At 41.2% G+C, this 19,564-nt stretch overlaps 3 protein-coding genes across 8 annotated transcripts in view; all 3 read left to right on the forward strand.

Annotated features, from left to right (window-relative positions):
- The window catches only part of frmpd3 (FERM and PDZ domain containing 3), a 63,430-nt gene extending 50,766 nt beyond the window's left edge, over positions 1–12,664 (forward strand). For 3 of the 4 annotated variants that reach the window (XM_079556746.1, XM_079556748.1, XM_079556749.1), the window contains 10 exons: positions 1,891–1,998; positions 3,037–3,168; positions 3,744–3,863; positions 4,031–4,167; positions 4,596–4,722; positions 5,325–5,414; positions 5,669–5,848; positions 5,942–6,077; positions 6,595–7,482; positions 8,394–12,664. In XM_079556746.1, coding sequence (XP_079412872.1) covers positions 1,891–1,998; positions 3,037–3,168; positions 3,744–3,863; positions 4,031–4,167; positions 4,596–4,722; positions 5,325–5,414; positions 5,669–5,848; positions 5,942–6,077; positions 6,595–7,482; positions 8,394–11,179 — 4,704 coding nt within the window. In that variant the 3' untranslated portion in view covers positions 11,180–12,664. The remainder of the gene's footprint in view (positions 1–1,890; positions 1,999–3,036; positions 3,169–3,743; positions 3,864–4,030; positions 4,168–4,595; positions 4,723–5,324; positions 5,415–5,668; positions 5,849–5,941; positions 6,078–6,594; positions 7,483–8,393) is intronic. The other variant, XM_079556747.1, reaches the window with a different exon arrangement.
- Positions 12,665–14,004: 1,340 nt separating this feature from the next.
- prps1b (phosphoribosyl pyrophosphate synthetase 1B) lies at positions 14,005–17,236 on the forward strand. Of its 3 annotated transcripts, none has more exons than XM_079556905.1 (7): positions 14,005–14,325; positions 14,650–14,839; positions 15,274–15,372; positions 15,517–15,641; positions 15,979–16,152; positions 16,233–16,392; positions 16,574–17,236. In XM_079556905.1, the coding sequence occupies exons 1-7, from the start codon at positions 14,204–14,206 to the stop codon at positions 16,664–16,666; spliced, it is 963 nt and encodes a 320-aa protein (XP_079413031.1). In that variant the 5' UTR covers positions 14,005–14,203; the 3' UTR covers positions 16,667–17,236. The 3 variants fall into 3 exon arrangements, with proteins under 3 accessions (XP_079413031.1, XP_079413032.1, XP_079413033.1); XM_079556906.1 differs by having other exon boundaries at positions 14,650–14,833; XM_079556907.1 differs by lacking the exon at positions 14,005–14,325 and having other exon boundaries at positions 14,673–14,839; positions 15,279–15,372.
- A 547-nt stretch (positions 17,237–17,783) lies between these two features.
- LOC306963346 (solute carrier family 25 member 53-like) lies at positions 17,784–18,905 on the forward strand. The gene is made up of 2 exons (XM_079556892.1): positions 17,784–17,795; positions 17,925–18,905. Exon 2 carries the CDS (start codon positions 17,933–17,935, stop codon positions 18,815–18,817), a length of 885 nt encoding a protein of 294 aa, XP_079413018.1. The 5' UTR covers positions 17,784–17,795; positions 17,925–17,932; the 3' UTR covers positions 18,818–18,905.
- The last annotated feature ends 659 nt before the right edge of the window (positions 18,906–19,564 follow it).

Here is a 19,564-nt window from a genome sequence, read left to right on the forward strand (position 1 = left end):
TAAGATGTATGAATGTGGGGCGTATATGAGTGTTTGGTGGGGGCCAGCGGGGGCTGATTGCGCAGATTGTTGAGTCAATCAAAAAGCTGTATTTAAAGGGGCTAGGTGCAAGTTAGCCATTTTATACTCATTACTGCCACCTCAGGTCATACGTGTAACTGCACCTTCTATATTAAGCCCGTGCATGATGGCAATTCGGACCGAAGTGACACTTTTTTGAGTGACAGTGCAGGATTTTAGAGGCAGTTGTGGTGAGCAGGTCTGGGCTCATTCTACACATTAGGACATTGTTGGAACATTTAGGGGGAGAAAATTTGATAATTTTCCCATTTTTAAACTCTGTATAGTCCCTTTAAGACCAGGGCATATCATTGTTATTAGTTTGATCTACAAACTGTGTGGATTCACATACGTTTGCCTGCTGCTGTACAAACGTCTAATTGGTTGTTTAAAAACTTAACATGAAATTTTCATAACACAGTGGGAAGTGTGACGGAAATAATTTAACCTCAGTGATTTGGGCTGTTCGCTGCTCAGGACCTCTGCCCCGCTCTTTGATCATTTTCTTTGACTCTGAAATCTTCCTCACGGACATTATGTCTGGTCTGTTGCAGCTTCTTTTGATGCCAGCAGCTTCAGATATTTTCGACACATCTATAATGTTGATTATGCTGCTGCCCATTTCTCAGAGTTGGCCAGACTTTTTCCTTTAATGTGAAAATGTTTTCATTCATATGCATAGTTATTGTTGTCATTTTGCTGACTTTTTCATTCGCTTTAAATCAATATAGGTTCATGACCAGTTCCCTAATTAACTTTACGTGATGCATAGTGATTTGTCGGCCTTATGATTTCTTTGTGATGTGTTTGGTTGTTATTCTGGACAAACAGCTGAAAAGAAACAGAATATTTTTTTTCCTATTGTTTCTTATCTCACTCTGAAACTGTCTCAACTTTTTTTTAACTGTGAACATCTCCTCAAAGCTCAAGGCACAGAACAGAAAATGAAGCAACAGTAGAGAGCGATGATTGGAAATACTTTCACTCAGCAACACTGACTTCATTACATTTCTAACATCAAGTAAACGCAGCTATGACTTGGATTGATTATTCAGTGAAATGTAATCTTTGCGTCGTGCAACAAAATGTGGTATGGAAAGGCATATCAAGAACAAAACTAGACCTGCTGGAGAAAGGTTGTGCACTTATATCAACACACATGCATGCTTCTTCTCTTCTAGTAAATTGTACAATTACAAATACTGAATAAGAACTGAATATTATACATCCTCTCAACAGGTATTTTTTGCTCAAACTGGTAAAGTAAGACAACAAGGGTAACAGCTCTGCCTTTCAATCCTAGATCCCAATTTGCATTTATGTTGTGGGTTCTTCAGGACCTGTTGTTTTGTTTGTTTGCCTCTGTTTTCTACTTGTAAGCTATGTCCATTGTTAGCATGGGTAACACTCTATTTTACAGCACCCTTGATACATTGTTACATTGTCCTAACTAAATTTAGTACAATGTAATGCGCTCTGTAACAATGTGTAATAACATGTACCTTAGATGCACAAGTTAGATGCACTATGGAATAGTATGCATTTGTTATTTGTAGGTACATAATGTAATAAGACATAACTCTAACCCTAACCTTAAGCCCTAACCCTAAGGGTCTTATGTCCTATTACATTATGTATCTACTAAGTACTAATACAAGTTATTCCATTGTGTATCTAACCCACAGGTGCAAGTTATTACACATTGTTACAGAGCACATTACATTGTACTAAATTTAGTTAGGTACAATGTATCAAGTTACTGTAAAATAAAGTGATACCTTTTATCACAACATTGCTTTATAACATGCACTTTTCTTCCCTTGCTTTCAGACAATGCTCAAGGACGACTCCTTGCTTCTTATACCAAATGTATTGAAGGTGTTTTTGGAGAATGGGCAAATCAAGTCCTTTACATTTGACAGCCGCACCACTGTTAGGGTATGTATGGAAGTCAAACACCTATATGAAACACCTATATTTTGCGGAAAGTGTTACTTGCCTGTAGGAGGTCGTGGGTAAAGCAGCACACAGAGAGGGAATAGCTGAACCGTAAGCACTCTATAGACTTTTTTATATGTGAACTCATTACCTTCAGCCAACATGGAAGCCAGTGCAGCGACTTTAGCATAGGAGTAATGCATTCTCTTCGATTAGTCTCAGTTTACAATCTTGCAACTGCATTTTGAATTAGTTGAAACCTTCTCAGATGGCTTTTTGGACACGCTGCCAGAGTAACAAATAAATAACACTACAGTACAATAATAGAATTAACACTACAGAAATCATCTGAAAAACGGTCCTCATTTCAAAATATACTTAAGTTTATTGTAAGTCCAACTCACTCACCCTGTAGTCCACAATTTCACTATCATAGGAGATAGTATAAAGTCAGGTTTTAGTTGTCAATCCTGAAACATTCCTTATGCACTGTGAACTCCTATTGCAGGGATTATACACAAAGCGACACGTGTTTTAAATCAGATAGTTCCAGTTTAAGCTATCATAAACCCATTGCACTGAGGCAATAAAAAGAGAAAAAAATCTTCTCCGTCCATAAAGGCAGCAGTTTGGCTTTTCTTGTCAATGTAAGATATTTTTGCATAATGATCGTGAAAGATGCAGATCAAAATCAATGCCACAGATTAAAGTAATGAGACCCACTGCACTGTGCCCAATTATATATCTTAGACTGTGTACACCATCAACCTTCCATTTTCAGAATCAGAAATGTTTTGTTTTATTTGTCTGTTGATTCGTACAGCACATGCTTATGAACACTCAAGCATCCAAACAGGCATATTGTTTTGCCTGGTCTACTTCATTGTATCAGTTACTATGGTGATAGTATTTTTTTGTTATAGGGTGATTACATTTTACAATAAGGTTAATGAAGTCCTGAAGATCTCACTGTGAACAAAACTCATTACTGCAGAATGATACGTTTGCATTGATACTGTGATATTTTCTTTCTTTTAGGATGTGATCGCCTCCCTGCAGGACCGCCTTTCCCTGCGTTACATTGAGCATTTTGCTTTAGTACTTGAGGCAGCTGGTATGGACCATCATCAGAGGCTGTACCTGCTGCAGGAGAACCAGCCTCTGACACATGTAAAGTTATCATTGTCATATAATCAAGGTTTAGAAATGCTATTCAAATAAACCCACAGCCATATATGAGACTTAAATATGTAATTCTTTGATTCTCCGCTACTTACGTGAAGCCTTCTCTGTGCCTAGCAGGTCATGAGTAGCATGTTTTGTATAATCCAAAATGTTACGCAGTGTGCCTTTAAGTAACACTAAATATTTTCCCATAAGTGATTTTATTTGAAAAAAAGAAGTATTACTATTTATCTAAGATATCTAGAAGTGAATATATAATTACACTAACTTTATAGATGGGGGGTAGCACATTGTTGCATTTGTTGTAGATATAGAACCAACCTAATTGTTTTATTAAGACACCAAGGACTAAACTATGTTGTTGTAGCAACCACATTATTTAAATATATGAATGGGGGTGGGAGTAAATAAGCTTGTCTTCTTCCCACTCTGTTCTTGTACACTGTTTATACTTATGTTAATATCGGTCGAAATAAGATATTCAATTCAATTTAAAAAAATATTGTAATGTGATGAATACATGTGTCAGTTATCTAAATGAAGTGATTTTATTCTTTTAGGTCGTGCACAGAACCTACTTCCAGGGGATGAAGTGTCTTTTCCGGGTTTGCTTCTTCCCGAAGGACCCGGCGGATCTGCTGAGGAGAGATCCTGCTGCATTTGAGTATCTCTATATTCAGGTAAATGAATTAGACACCTTTATTCTGTCTCATGGCACTAGAAGATGACTCAGCCATAAAGGCCGCGCTGGTTGGTTTTTCATGCCCTATTATCTAGTTGATGGTAGACGTCAGAAAAGATACTGATTTAGCATAAGGCTGATCTGTCTTTGTTCATGCTTTCCCAGAATCGAAATGATGTGATTAAGGAGCGTTTTGGCATGGACTGGAAGTCTGACATCACGCTACGTCTGGCAGCGCTGCACATTTATATCACTGTGTCCTCGGCAAGACCCAGCCAGAAGATCTCACTCAAGCACGTGGAGTAGGTTCACATTATTGTGTTAGATATAAGGTACATTACAAGTGAATACTGAGAATTGCAGACACAATTAACTGTGCCGGGGATTTGACAGGATGAGGAGATATTAATGAAACACAAAAAAAATGTGCACAAAAAGTTTGCACAATCTTTGAGTGTGTTGTGAAAAATCTATAAATGTTCACAACATAGCGAGCCACTCTCGTTTGTTTGCTGATGTACTGCTCAAGCTTTCAGCGTACAACGGGTAAATTACCTGTTCATCAAACCCTCTGTGGTTTAAAAGGCAGCTGTCAGGCCACACGTTAGATAAAACTGCTGTCTGGTGAAAGGAATGAAACGAGGCCTTTGTTCCTCTGTTTCCTTGGTTTCTGATTAAGCCAGTCTGCCATTGTTTTACGCCCTGTCCTTTTGTGTGCTCTCTATTACAGGAAGGAGTGGGGGCTTGAACCTTTTCTTCCTCTCACTCTGCTGCCATTGGTCAAGGAGAAAAACGTGTGCAAGACCCTGTCGCAGTTACTGAAGACCTACCAGCACCCCCCACCATCTGGCAACAAGGTGCTCATAATTGGCCTCGTATTCATTTTTTTTCCCTGGTTTGAAAGTTTTTGTTATGTTTGTTATTGATCCTTGTGTACATGATAACATATGAAGAGGTATACTATGTTATGCTACTCCATACTTTGGCTTCTTGACCTTATTCATTTTGATTAGAGGTCATTCATTTATGCTTTTGTAATGCATTTCATTTATTTAGACATATTTTACATCCATTTTAGATTTTGTCCAATATCATTATCATTATCAAATAGTCCTATTTTAGACCCAGTTTAGTCCTGAAGGATCTTGATCTAGGCCCAGTGGTGGTTCTTGGAAGGTCAAATATTTAAAAGTAATTAAGCTATCAAAATTGCTACTTTTTTATATATATGAAATTGTCACTATTGCAAGTATTATCCTATCAAACTGATGAGAAAAACATAAAAACCTGTTATATACATGCTCTTCAAAGTCCAAGTTGAGCTTTTCAACCTGTGACTTAGCTGTTGAATACAAGCTTTGCGCGACTCAACAGTGCCCTCCAGTGGTTGTGCTGTGTAAGTCAAAAGTGTTTCTTTTAAATTGATCAGTGTCTTTTTTTTTTTTTTTTTTGATGGCAGGTCCCCCCACTCCAAGGGAAACTGCAGTACATGCGAGTGCTCAATGATTTGCCCCCGTTTGGAGGGATATTATTCCATACTGTTGAACTGGTAATTATTTTCTTACCCTATTTTTTTACTATTATGTTTTAAGAATATGGGTTGTTGTTATCTTATATGGTGGTTCCCAAAGTGAGGTTACTGCAGGCCCCAAAGATTATCTACAATACAACTACATTGAAAACAAAGCAAAGTAAATTGCAATGCATTTGCTAAAACACAATTTGACTTAGTATTTAGCCCACAATCGATGCTATTTGTCATTTCTTATGCAATTTTATTTGTATTTATTTATTTTTCTGCAGGATGAGAAACAGTCAGCTACAACCCTCTTGGTGGGTCCTCGTCATGGCATCAGTCACGTGATCGACCTTAAAAATAACCTGACAACAGTTCTGGCTGAGTTCAGCAGAGTCTCCAAAGTCCAGCTGTACAGAGAGAGCCAAGGTGTCGCTCGAGTTGAAGTGTCCATCCACGAGGCCAAGGTATTGTGCACTTTCTAATACAAAGTGATATCCATCAATCCTCAAATGTGCTGTAAGTATGAATGAAAAGTAATGATTAACTATCCTCTGCAGCCCCTGGTTCTTCTTATGGAATGGCCAGATGCAACAAATTTTGCTTGTCTGATCTCTGGCTACTACAAACTGTTTGTCGACCCAAAGCGAACCATCTTTTTCCGAAACCCGGGTCAGTCTCAGCTGACCAAAGCAGGTATGTGACATCCACATTATCGGTTTGATTAATTTAGTTAATTAATTTAGACCATACAAAGACATGTTGTTGTCTTTCATTGAAAAATGATATGTATGTTAATGCTGATGATCATGATTCCAACCATTGCCAGTCGTCTCCAAGCTGTTTCTGGAACCACCATTTCCCATGATACCTTCTGCTCTTTTTCATCTTCATCTCAACTGCGGATACAGTGTCATTTACTTCTACTTCAGAATACAACATTTTGGAAATTGAACGTGCATTTCATGTTTCACTGGTCGCTTATTTAGTGCTGTGTAAAAATCCTCGGTCATCCTGTCATGACCTGTGGTCAAAACAAGAAGAACTGTCATATCATCACATCACAGAAACTAACTTCAACCTTAAGCTTCAACTGTCATCTGAAGTAGCAAAGTCCATGTGGCCATCAGCTGTCACTCTGCTTTTCCATTTGAATCTCTACACATCTAGTATCTACTCAAAATCTCCACTGCTCTGACCATTCTGTCCCCAGATTACAGAAGCTCCTACCATGGCTACTCCCGCTCCGGGGCGAGCAGCCTGCCGAGTGGAGGGCGGCGAGGGGACGACAGGGAGAGCTCTCACAGGGAGACAGGGTCATTGCGCACCTCAGCTCCTGCTGAGCCTCAACACCTTGGCCTGTGTCATGTCCACCTCCGAGAAAGAGAGCAGCAGTTCCAGGAGTTTCAATCAGCTGCAGAGACCGAACTGGACATAAATGAGAACTTTATCCCTCAGGAGTCCTCTGGTCGACCCCGCACAAAATCTGACCCGACCTTGCAAAGTACTGAGGAAATAGCTGGCGTTTCAGATGTCCCAGTAATGGAGAATCCAGAGTTTAGGATACGAGCCCAAACAATGAATCAATCCCAGAAAAGCATGCGGTACTTCTGTGACTCATGCAAAGCTCGGCTGAGGGCAGAGGGCGTGATTGTGAATAGCAGTGGGAGCTCAGGTAAACACTGCTCCAGTAGTTGTGCATCTCGAGATGGAGGTGCTGTTGACCTTACTGCCCTCCCACCCCCAGGTAATGAAGAGGAAGATGAGGGAGAGGTCACTAATGGCACTGAGCGGCTGCAACTGCCACAGCCCGCTATAGCTGCCCCTCCGCCTGGCTTCAGGGACAACAGTTCAGATGAGGATGACTCAAAAAGAGGGAGGAAGACTCGAACTGGTGCCAGTCCAAGAACTGCTTCGGGGAAAGTGGCCCAAGCTAAAGAAGACGTGCCTGTGACATTGATTGATAATGTTTCCACAAGAACTGTTCGTGACCACGCCCAGGAGCTGGACGATGCTCTCGTGTCCACCTTACAAGCCCTGGAGGCTTTGGCAGCATCTGAGGATTACCCCCACCACCCGCAACAGCCAACACAGACTGCAGGTCAACAAAAGTCTGCACACAGCACACAAACTGTACACCTCTCAATCATGCAGAGCGGATATCTTTGTTTGATGTGTGAAATGACAAATAGTACAATTACTCGTGGTTCTATACCAGGGATCGCTGTTGTTGTTGTTTGTTGTTGCAAGGGGACCAATGCCTTGTTTGTGAACATTGTTTTTACCTGTCTTAGAATTATTACTATTTATTAAATACATTAAATTGCGCACCAAAGCCCCCGGACTTGACGACATCACGATCGCTTGTATAAACCATGATGCAATAATGTTTGCTCCTAAAACATATCTGGGATTAGTATTTTTAAGTTTCTGTTACATTCACACCTTTGAGTAATCCTGTGTTGTGATGTTGGCCCATTTACAAGAGCTAGAAGCACTGGATACCACAGCTCTACTCATCGGCTATACTATAAGTCACAAGATTTGGACTTAGTTAGCAATGCTAGCTTCAAATAACCAATAGCAGCTGCAAATTATGTCAATATGCTGTGCAAAGAGGCCAGGTGAACCATCAATGATGAAATGCTTTGTATTATATTAAGGTATGAAATTAATCCACAAATCTAAACTATGGGACGTTTGATAAACAATTACACCCATCAACTAAACAACCACAATATTCTGCATTGTGCTGCAAAAATGAGACGCGATTCGACAATAGTCTACTGTGGCTTAAATACTTTCAGCAGACGCATGTATAACTTACTAATATGTAATATAGACAACAAAAGAACATACTTACATTTCTGCACAAACAGTAGGACGTTTGCCTGGATTTGTGCCATGGCTTCAAAACTGTTGGTGTAAATGGAAAGCTATGGCCTGTAACTAGACAAAGTCATTTACTGTATGAGAGTGTTCTTGTATTAAAAGTGTCTTTTCTTTTCTTAGGTCTGATTGTGTTAGCTGCCATCACTCCTGAGTCATCACTGGACTCAGGACATGAGACAAACTCATCTGAACTGACGGACGTGTCCGAGATGGTGTCAGCGATGAAGCAGAACCAGAGCCAAACATACCTTTTAGCTCATCATATCAACAAGGACCGCATTATCTGTCGACGAGACTTCCCCCTTGCAATCCCTGGGTGCACTGCCAAAACAATAGGGACTGGAGCTTTCTCTGTGGGACAGATACGCGCTGGCTGCCCACCCAAACAAGTTATCCTCAGTAAGACCGTGCCCTTTAAAGTCAGCCCTGGCCAAGATTCTGCAATACTTCGCGTCATGGCAGAGCAGGCAAGCAGTCATGACGCTAAGCAAAATGAACAAAGAGCATTAATGAAAGTGAACAGTGAGTGCACCAAAGCAAAAAAAAACAGTCTCCCTGGTAAGTCAGTAGAGGAGGCAAAAGTGACGGAAAATTCTGTGCAGGATCAGAAATTATCAAATTCAATTGTAGAACCACAGAGACAAAGTATTTCTGAAAGTAGTAATGCAAAGGCATTAACCTCTGCTAAAAAGGATTCAAACAAAACCTTACCTATTATCTTACCAGTGGACATAACTGCCTCTGCCAAGATTTCTCTAAATAGCCAAGATGCCGAGACTGCCTCTAGCGAGACCATCAAGCCTTCTAGCTCCCTTGAAATTTTGCCAGTTGAGGATCTTTTCTGCACATGCCCAGTGCAGCAAGAGTCTCTGCCTCAACTAAGACTGAAGGACCCGCAGGTCCAGAAGGTAGTGATGTTTCAGTCGTCTTCTCCCACTGATGACGAGCGCCTTCGGGCTAAAGGCCTGCAGATCGCTAAAGAAAATGCAGTTAAAGGAGGAGCAGATCCCAGTCTGACTAAACCCAGCCCTCAGTTACAAACCAAGTGCTCCCCACGCCTGCCTGTAAAATCAGAGAGAAAAGAGGTGTCTGAAACCAAGACTGATGTTACACAGACCAAATCCCATCCTGAGACTGCCAAAATGAAATCCTTACCAATTTTAAATGATCCCACAGCAAATAGTGGATCTGTGGGTAAAGTCTCCACTCTTCCAACCAGAGATTCAAATAAACAAGGAACTGGTAAAATGAAATCCCATCGCAGTGCACCATTTTTGAGCTTTAGAAATCTTCTGTCTGCAACCTTCCCAGCCAGAATGAGGAGAGAGACTGATGAACGAAGGGCTCAGTTGCAGAAGGTTCGACAGTATGAGTTGGAGTTCTTAGAGGAGCTGCTGAAGCCCAAGTCATCCCAGGGAGAGTTTCTGCCCCAAGGATCATCACCTGTGCCAGGAGGCACTCCCTGTGCCTGCCAGCTCCGCACCAGCCCTGTCCTGAAAGCCCCTGGGATCTCTCGGGAGCAGAGGCGCAGCTGTGACTGTAAGAGAATGTGCAGAGGTATGCGGCTTCCTGATACACCTGTCGGCTCTATAACAGAAACGCAGCACAGAGGCCGTGAGAGAAATGTTTCAAAAACCCCTCCTCCTGTTTCCAAAGCCTCTCACACTCCAGGTTCGACTAGAAGACCTCAAACTTTAGAGATCAAGACGACTCGTATTCGCTCCACCAGCCTGGAGTCCAGAGAACCAAGAGGAGAACATGGCTCTGGCCTGCCTACATCGACATCCCAAACAGATGGTATGGCAGCCCCACAGCCAAAGAAATTGCAGAGGCGATACAGTTTTGGTGAGCTAGACAACAATACAAGCACACCAGTGTATGCAGAAGTGAAGCCCAAAGCCAAGAGTCTAGAAAGAGAGATGGAGAGAGTTCGAGCTACAGGACTGCGGCTTCCTACCCCTGTTGAGCCAGTGCATATAGAGTCTCATCAGACAGATGCAAAAGGAAAGAAAGGTGTATTCTTCATTCAAGAGGATGACCAGAGTGAAGGCAAAGAGGGCACAACAGAGGTAGTGCTGACCCTGCCCGCTGAGGACAGTGACGAGAGGGAGAAGTGCTGCTCATTCTGTTTCTGCTACAGAAAGTGTGAGGCGGCAGATGAGAGCAGTGAGAAAGATGAGCTCTCATATTCTATCCCTCTTCAGGTCTTGCCAGGCATGGAGCTGGACTCACATACATTTCCTGTTGTTAGCAAAACGCTGCAGGTCCTGAATGCAGAGGACTGCAGCGGAGAGGAAGAGGAGGAGGAGGAGGAGGAGGAGGAAGAGGACCCCCACACACAAGAGATTGACCTCAGAGCCTGTGGGACACTGGAGGGGAGCTTGGCACGGGTACAAGCACTACAAGAGAAAACCTTTAGCCTGCCTGATGGCTTCCTAAATGCTCAGTTGGATGCTAACGAGCTGCTGGCTATTCTGCGTCAGTGTGCTAACAGTCCACAAGCAGAGGGAGAGGCTCGCCTCCAGCCGTCCCGGATTGCTGAGTATAAGCAGGAGTTAGCTGTACGCTTCAAAGAGTTCAGAGCATCCTGTCGACGAGTGGCCAGTGTCGAGAAAAGCCCCACTCGAATGCTCGCTGCTGTCACAGCCAGTTTCCAGGTTTTGTGTGAACTAACACAGACCTTCATCAAACTGGTGAGAGGGGTACGCTCTGAGGCCCAAAGGCTACAGTTGTTAAGGAAGGTTGAGGAAGTAGCTGTGAATTATACTCTGTTACTCCGTGCAGCTGAAGAATCAATGGGACACTCCAGCAGTCTGCCAACAAAGACAGTTACCCCCCAAGTACCATCCAATGCCAATAACATGAATTCACTCTCTCGGCCCATCAAAACTCTGCCCGCCCAGTAGGGCCTAAGACATCCACACAGTTAACTGATACTATGTACAAAGTCATTATTTATTTACTGTTTACATTTTTTAACAAAACTTGCAATGGATCATCCTCTATAAACTTCAATGCAGTCATTCCATCTCATGTTTACAGGCCCTGAGGTAGCCTTGTGGATCTTGTTTAGAAAATATAAGATACACCAAGCAAATGCACAATGGAATAAGAACCCCAAAAGAGACTGGGTATTACAGGGCTAGTCACCACACGTCAAAATACACATCAAACTGTGTTCTAACATATGTATTATGTATGATATCATAATATTTTATATGTATTCAAAATATATTTCAAATGTATCTACTTAGCAAATAATATAAAGTTTTGTGGAGAATAAAGGTGATGTATAAACAGTATATATTTAAAAACTTAATAAGTAAACAAAGTTATTATATAACAGTACAACATCCAAAATAAATGTATGATCTGGACTGTTTCCAAGATTTTGTGAAGTAGTGACTTCTGTAAAATACACAGTGCAAAGCTTTGGTTGGGTAGATGGTAATAAGTGTGTTGTGGTTTATTTTTTCTAATTGTTCTGCAGTTTAAGATGCTTGTTGGGCTAATGTTTGGTCTGTTGAAGAAGTCATGTGAGGAGAACTGTTTTTGAAAGTCTGACATTTAACTTTACTTAGAAAAATAAACCTATGTTCACATCCAATGTTATTCAGGGCAGAAAATGTAGCAGAGACCCACCCTAAAGCCCTGTCCTGTGTACAGTAATGAGTGACGTTACCTCATTCTGCTGTAATCAGACAGAACACACTGTACTGAATGCACTTGCATCTCACTTGCTGTGAATCATAGTTTTGAATATCATCCACCTGCAAGTGTTTACAGCTGTCACTGATTTTTGCACAATCTCACTTTAAAATGCCATTGTTTTATTTTCAACCTGCTGCTGAAAATCTTCATACAAACTAGTTTAACCTCACAGATGGACTACTTGTTCTCAAGTCAGCTGTAGATTAATATTTTCATTTCTGTGTGCTACGAACATTGTGCAATTTCAAGAATATGCTATATATAATACTCACACAAAGTAGTTTTCTATGTATTTTAATAAAACAAACATGTCTGTTCTTTGTCCAGGATCTTCTTTGGTCACATACTGTTTGCCTTGTATTGTCAATATATGTCAATGACTGGATCAGCTGTTACAAGAAAGGGAAAAAATACTAAATACAATAAGTGTAGAAAAGGCATAAAAGTAATCAGTATCCAGTTTATTTCTAGTGTGTGCTGTAACAATATAGAAACAAACTGGACACTGGTTCAATATTCACACCTGTCCTGATACCTATGATCATACAATATTATCCCTTATTTATTTAAACATTGAAGTGTCAAAACATAAAAACCTCTTTTAACAGCTGGTTTGTTCATATTTTTCCATATCCATGTGCTGTGGTCTTTATTTTTTTAATCTTTTTTTCTGAGCGTTTTTTGTATTACATGTTTTACCCCCATTTGCTTCCCCTAAACTGATTCACAATACTGAGTTTTTTAAGTGGTTCAAAGAATATAGTATCTTAGTTTTAATTGTTTGCTTTTACTTTTTGATTGAGGATCAGACAGAACAAAGTAAAAATGTGTGAAATGGACTTATGATTGCATTTAGGCTTTTTTGTATAAAAAAAAAGAAGAAGAAGGAAAGAAAAAGTGTGGGCAAAGCTAAAACTTTAGTTGGCTATTATGTGATGCAACAGACTAATAGCAAATCATATATTTTAAAGTACGTATTCAAAAGCATGGACCATTCTTATTTTTATAAACCAATTTATCAAATGATGGTCACGTTAGCGCTTAAAACTTTAAACATTTATGTGTTATTCTCAATCACGTTGCAAAGTTGTAGATCTGTCTGTCATTCGAAGTCACGGCTGCCCATTGATTTATAATTTGTACACGTGTTTGTTTCTGTCCATATTTACAGTTGTCATCACTGTTCTCTGTGTGTGGAAACTTTTCTCATGTTTTAAGAGCAATAAAGTGCATTAACAAACGCTTACATTTTTGAAATGGGAATTCATGCACTGAAACTCAACTAGGCTATGAAAAATGTGTCATGTTAAAAGTAAACTGCCTCACAGTGACTGAGTGAAATTCATTTGACTGTTTCAATAACATAGGGCAGGCTCTTTTGTAGAGATGAGGTGATTACGCTAAATTGTTTAAATACATTTGATCAGAAAGCAGTCAGATACTGACCTCCTTTGATCACTGCTTGTTAACTGTCTATTGATCAGCCCTGGACTGTGTCTCGGACTATAACCAGACAGTGTCCTCAATACTTGGGGCTGAGAAGGGTTCTGTACACAGGAGATGTTGAATTTGAGACCCTTTCCCCCATTAAAAAAAAAATGTTTTTTTGGGGGGGTTTGAGCAAAGTGGACTGCAAGTTAAACCCCAGCACAGGAGGTTTATGGCCTGCTGCTAAAACTTGCTACTCAGCTGCTGACAACTCATTTTGGATGACTTGACTGGATGATTCTTCCAAATATAGATGACGACTTGAGAACCTTTGTCTACAACCGCAAACTTTTGACAGGGCTGAGGCTACCATCGGGTAAAATAGGCTATTTGACTTTGTGTCATCAGTCTCAGATAAAGAACAAATTAGGATTTGATCTAGTCTAAAATAGATACAAGTTGGGTTAAACTGGGAGCAAGCCCCTCAAGGAATTGCTGATGAATGTAAAATAAATCAGATAGGCTAAGTATTTTTTTTCCAAAGAATTGAACTGCAGTCATGTGCCCCAGAATGACGTCATTACGCGGAACCGTCACTCCAACGTGCGCGTCTCTGAGCGAGGAAGAGCCGCTCGCACTGAGGGCATAATGGAGGACAGGTAGTAAACTCGTAACTCACTGTTTCTTCTTGTGTTGCCGCTGTCCGGGGCTGAGCTGCTGTGGACACTGAACATCTGCGACGTGCGTCACCGCCTGATCCGAGTGACAGCAGCGCCGTGGGTCGCATCAAAATGCCCAACATTAAGATTTTTAGCGGGAGCTCGCATCCCGACTTGTCGCAAAAAATAGCCGATCGTTTAGGATTGGAGTTGGCAAAGGTTGTAACAAAAAAATTCAGCAATCAAGAAACATGGTGAGTTGTTTGCAGACATTGTGTTGCTAACTTGAAGCTTTCAATTCCTCCAATGCATTGAAAACATAGGCAAATGCGTTTTCCCAGCGACATGATTTGGTTACAAACGTGGCGTCGTTGTTGTGGTGATGTTTGGTAATGTTGGTAAATGTCTACTGGGATCTGAATTACTTTGCATCTGTACTGGTCCCCCTGTCCCGTTCAAAGGGAGTAGTCACTAGTAGCTACATAAGCCTTTGTTTGCTCCTGTCTCATTTATCTAATGTGTAATGGTGTGTTGGCTTCCAGGCACTGACTGTTTGTTTTGCCACTCTCTCATGACAGCGTGGAAATTGGAGAAAGTGTCCGAGGGGAGGATGTGTATATCGTCCAAAGTGGCTGCGGGGAAATAAATGACAATTTGATGGAACTCCTCATTATGATAAATGCGTGCAAAATCGCCTCTGCCTCCAGAGTAACAGCGGTCATCCCCTGCTTCCCCTATGCGCGGCAGGACAAGAAGGACAAGGTGGGGGTGAGGGAGAACTGTCTACTTTCTTATGTCATACCATTAGCCATCAGCATGGTGCCAATAATCCCACTTTCAAATCCACCAAAGACCATCTGCTTTTCCTTCCCTAAATTCCAGCCTTCCATTTTTTGGTATATTAGTTTAATTATTAATAATTTTCATCTTGCGTTGCAACTCATGAATTGCTTGCTTGCGGCATGCTTTTGACATATATGATAATCTGATGTTAATACTCCAAACATATGATTGCTTAATGCTTTTTATATATTAGTTGTTAGAGGCTGTAATAGCCTAATAGGCAACAAAATGTAGCATAGTAATGTAGCAAGTAAAGTAAAATTTGGTGGCACAGCCCTTGTGAGATATTTTTAGAAACAAGCCGTGCTTCCAAGTACTCTACTATTGCACGTGACTGATGGTATCTATTTTGTTTGCAGAGCAGAGCGCCCATCTCGGCCAAGTTGGTGGCTAATATGCTCTCTGTCTCTGGTGCTGACCACATAATTACCATGGATCTACATGCCTCACAGATACAGGTGATTAAATTCAAGCAAAATACTGACACGGTGCATGAGCACAGATAGTCACGCTACAGTTATAAAATAGAGAAGCTTAAACTGGGAGTCAGCATTTAATTCTTGTTTGTACAGTAATGTTTATCATGCTCCTGATATTTTCAGGGATTCTTTGACATTCCTGTTGATAACCTGTATGCTGAGCCAGCTGTGCTTAAGTGGATTAAGGAGAACATCCCTGAGTGGAAAAACTGCATTATAGTCTCACCTGATGCAGGGGGAGCAAAGAGGTACAAGAATCATTTCTACATCACTTGATCTCTGTCTGATTGTCTAGACCAGCGGTTCCCAACTTTATTCCTTGAAACCCCCCTCCTGTGTGGGCTGCAACCATAAAAATAATGGCCAAAACTGTCACTTTGCACTTCTATTTGATGATTTTTAACTGTTTAATTTGCTTGAACAATATCACTTAAGACCTGACCCTCTGACCAGACAAAGCTCTAGGAAATCCCAGGTGACCCCCCCGGTAGGCCCGCACCCCTGGTTGGGAACTACTGGTGTAGACCTTATCATTTGTACCCATTTGTCATGACTTCTTAATGTTTTTTTTGTTTTGTTTTACAGGGTTACCTCCATTGCAGATCGGTTAAATGTGGACTTTGCTCTTATTCACAAGGAAAGAAAAAAAGCAAATGAGGTTGACCGCATGGTGCTTGTGGGGGACGTGACTGGCAGAGTAGCCATTTTAGTGGATGACATGGCTGATACGTGTGGGACAATCTGTCATGCAGCCGATAAGTAAGCACTCAGAGCACGACGACCGTTATTTTAAAGTCACATAAACATGCCCTAATTGTATTTCAATCTTTCTCCCCAAGACTCATTTCTGCTGGTGCAACCAAGGTGTATGCCATCTTAACTCATGGCATATTCTCTGGTCCAGCAATCACACGGATAAACAACGCCTGCTTTGAAGCTGTGGTAGTTACCAACACAATACCCCAAGAAGAAAAGATGAAACACTGTCCCAAGATACAGGTCAGGATAACATTTAAGTTTGTTATGGGCTCTGGTTCAGGTAACCAGCTGCTATTCACATTCACTTTTGATTCTTTTGAATGTGGAATAAAATGAGTACTTGTCCTTGTGAAATACACAGGTTAAGCGTTGCATTGCCTGACTTTGTGATTTATTTACAAATGTACTGTTCTTTCACCAGGTAATTGACATATCAATTATCCTCGCAGAAGCCATCCGTCGCACTCACAACGGAGAGTCTGTGTCATATCTGTTCAGCCATGTCCCCTTGTAACGCTGATGTCTTCATTTCAAATGTAACGTGCTGTCACACCAAAAGCAGGAGCCCTAATCAACATGTTTGCAACTAACAAAGTGCATCTGTTACTAACCCCGTTGACCCCATCTGCGTTTATTTAAGTCACCACTGATATGTAAGTGGTTAATTGCTGTGATCCGCAAATTTAATAGACACTTTCCCAAAGGTGAATGCAATCTCAAGGAAGTCGAGCTCCCATGAAACTGTTACAGATAGTTATGTCTCTGAGATTATGAGAAAGGTTGTTCTTGTTAAATAATGTGAATGCGTCAGTTTACAGTGCCACTGAAGCTCCACTCAACCACGAGTGCCTCATCTGTCTGTGAACTTACCATTTCCAGATAAACATGAGATGGATATGAAGGTTTTTTTTTTTTTTTTTAGCCTGTGTTACATGTTTGAAGCCATTGTAGGGTATGCACCTTATTTTATTCTTGGAAGCCTGCAAGAGGGATTCTTTTTTTGTGCAATTTACAAAGTTTAGTGTTTATTTGTTCTGTATAAGCTGTGTTCATAAATAAATATACATAGACATCTATTATAAAAGTGTCTTTGGGTTTTCTGTTTGCTCTATATTTTTCTTTGGCTAGTTGAATATCTGTTTATGCTTTGTTTTGTTGAAATAATCAACATTTTTTATTACCCTATTGGCTTCTTATATTCTCTATAAACAAAACAGATTATTATTTGTTTATTCTGTTTTGGTACATATGAGCTTGTTCACAATTGCATGTGACTGAGGCATACAGAAAAGAAAGAAGAATTGGATTGACAGCTACAGCGTCTAATCTCCGTGTGTGTGGTGTATTCCACATCGACCAATGAATATTGCACTGGGGGCGGGACTAAACCGGACCGGCAGATTAACGCGCACTGGCTTCTCTCTGCTGGCGGGGTCATTATTGCATTGTCTGAGTGCACTCTTCTAACGCTATCTTTCATACACACACCGGATGAAACCATCTCTGACGAACAAGAAATGTACAGTTGCACTTGTCCTTTGAAGGCGTTGAGGGACGAGGCTGCACCTGTGCTTGCTGCAATCGATTTAGAAAGACGATCAATAATAAACACCGGATTATAAAACTGGAATAAAACTAACACAGTAAGTAGCCTACCCCTTTTACATATTTATTGTGTGTTAGTTTATACGTTTTATTTTAGTGTGAGGATGCCTATGTGAAGCGATGTTACCCCATGTCTCAGCAAAATTTCTGATTGCATTTTCTTGTAGCCATCAAGATGTCAGGAGCTCAGGGTGATAAACAAGATAAAGGGGCCCCTAAGGACCCAATGGTACGTTTCCAGAGTTACCTGCACGGAGGCACTTCCAGCTTGTTGTCAGTGCTCCCCACCTTCATCGTCTTCCCTGTGTACAAGACAGTTTTTCGCCAACAAATCCACATCTCCCCAGTGCATAGTGCAGTGGGCCAGCTTTACAAGGAAGGTCCCGTGAAGCTGTACCGGGGTGTGGCCCCTCCGCTGTTGATGCGGACACTCAGCGGCACGCTCCTGTTTGGGCTCCAGGATACTCTACTTCACCACCTCTCTCGGACGTCCCATAATAGTAACAGTTCATCTTCAGCTTTGCCGGCACTGGCTGGATTTGGTGCTGGGTTTGTTGAAGCTCTCGTTTTCACTCCCTTTGAGCGTGTCCAAAATGTCCTGCAGAACGGCCAGAATGATTCTCGTCTACCCACCCATAAGAGCATCCTCGTCAGGCTGAAGACTGAAAGACTGGCAGCTGGATTTTACAGAGGCTTCGTGCCAATCACCGCCCGCAATGCATTAGGCAGCGCTCTCTATTTTGGCTTAAAAGGACCTGTGTGTGCCGCTGTGTCTGGAAGAGGGTTGTCTCCACTCGCAGCATCTTTTGTGTCCGGGGCATTAACCTCCATGACCATCAGCTTGACCCTGTACCCACTGTCTGTACTTGTGGCCAACATGCAGGCACAGGTGGGCGGAGAGCTCAAAGGGGTCCGGGGATGCTGGAAAGAGCTGATGGAGTCCAGACAGTGGCGTGTTGCCCTGCTGTACCGAGGTGGTTCCCTAGTCTTCCTGAGATCAATGATCACTTGGGGAATCGCTACGGCCCTGTATGACCAACAGGAAAAGCGGTCAGGCTGAGGAAAGACCAAAATCAATATGGAGATATTGGTGTTGTGCCAAAACACCTGAACTTGAGGGAAGTATGCTGTTCAGTCTAAAGGCTCATTCATACTTAACAAAAACTTCTTGTTCTTGCACCCTGAGCTGCAGAACAAAATGAAGTCGCTTTTGCCTTGTCGCCATGGAACTGTCATCAGTTACAAAACGTTTCCATGGCTACAAAGCAAAAGTGACTGAAGAAGTTCTTGCGTCTTGTGAAGTATGAATGAGCCTTAACTCTTACTGGACAATCATTTGTACCTCAGCCATTTTTATATCTTTTTTTTTTTACTTTTTCTTTTTTTTTTAAGAGACTTGATTATTTTATTATACACTGAAAATAAATGTTTATTGCATTATTGTTTTTTTGTTTTTATTAAGTCTGGGCCACAGTGTTGCAGGTTAGAAGTTCATAGATCACATTAAAGTTACTTTCACATTCATCAGAGCGGTGTTCTGCAAAAGGTGTGAAAGGAAATCTTCAACCACTTCCTTCGTTTTTAAAAGTATCAAATAAGGTGCTAGTTGAATTTGTCTCATGTGCCTTCACTTGTTTATAGTTAAGTGTCAGTAGACTATGTTGACAACATCTTAATGAACTCAAATTTACAGTATTGTATAGCATTTACTAGATTGCTTTTTCTTTTTTTGCCGTACAATGAAATAAAAAGAATTTATATGCAATAAATAGCCTCTAATTGTTATTAATAATTGTATGGAAACTGT

The sequence above is a fragment of the Gobius niger genome, assembly GCF_951799975.1.
Source record: "Gobius niger genome assembly, chromosome: 5".
NCBI lineage: Eukaryota > Metazoa > Chordata > Actinopteri > Gobiiformes > Gobiidae > Gobius > Gobius niger.

Excerpts from the sequence above, each read along its gene's own strand:
- LOC306963346 (XM_079556892.1), top strand. The coding sequence starts at position 17,933 with ATGTCAGGAGCTCAGGGTGATAAACAAGATAAAGGGGCCCCTAAGGAC.
- prps1b (XM_079556905.1), top strand. The coding sequence starts at position 14,204 with ATGCCCAACATTAAGATTTTTAGCGGGAGCTCGCATCCCGACTTGTCG. Across the intron at positions 16,153-16,232 it reads ATCTGTCATGCAGCCGATAA|ACTCATTTCTGCTGGTGCAA; the intron begins GTAAGCACTCAG and ends TTTCTCCCCAAG. Across the intron at positions 16,393-16,573 it reads AACACTGTCCCAAGATACAG|GTAATTGACATATCAATTAT; the intron begins GTCAGGATAACA and ends TTCTTTCACCAG.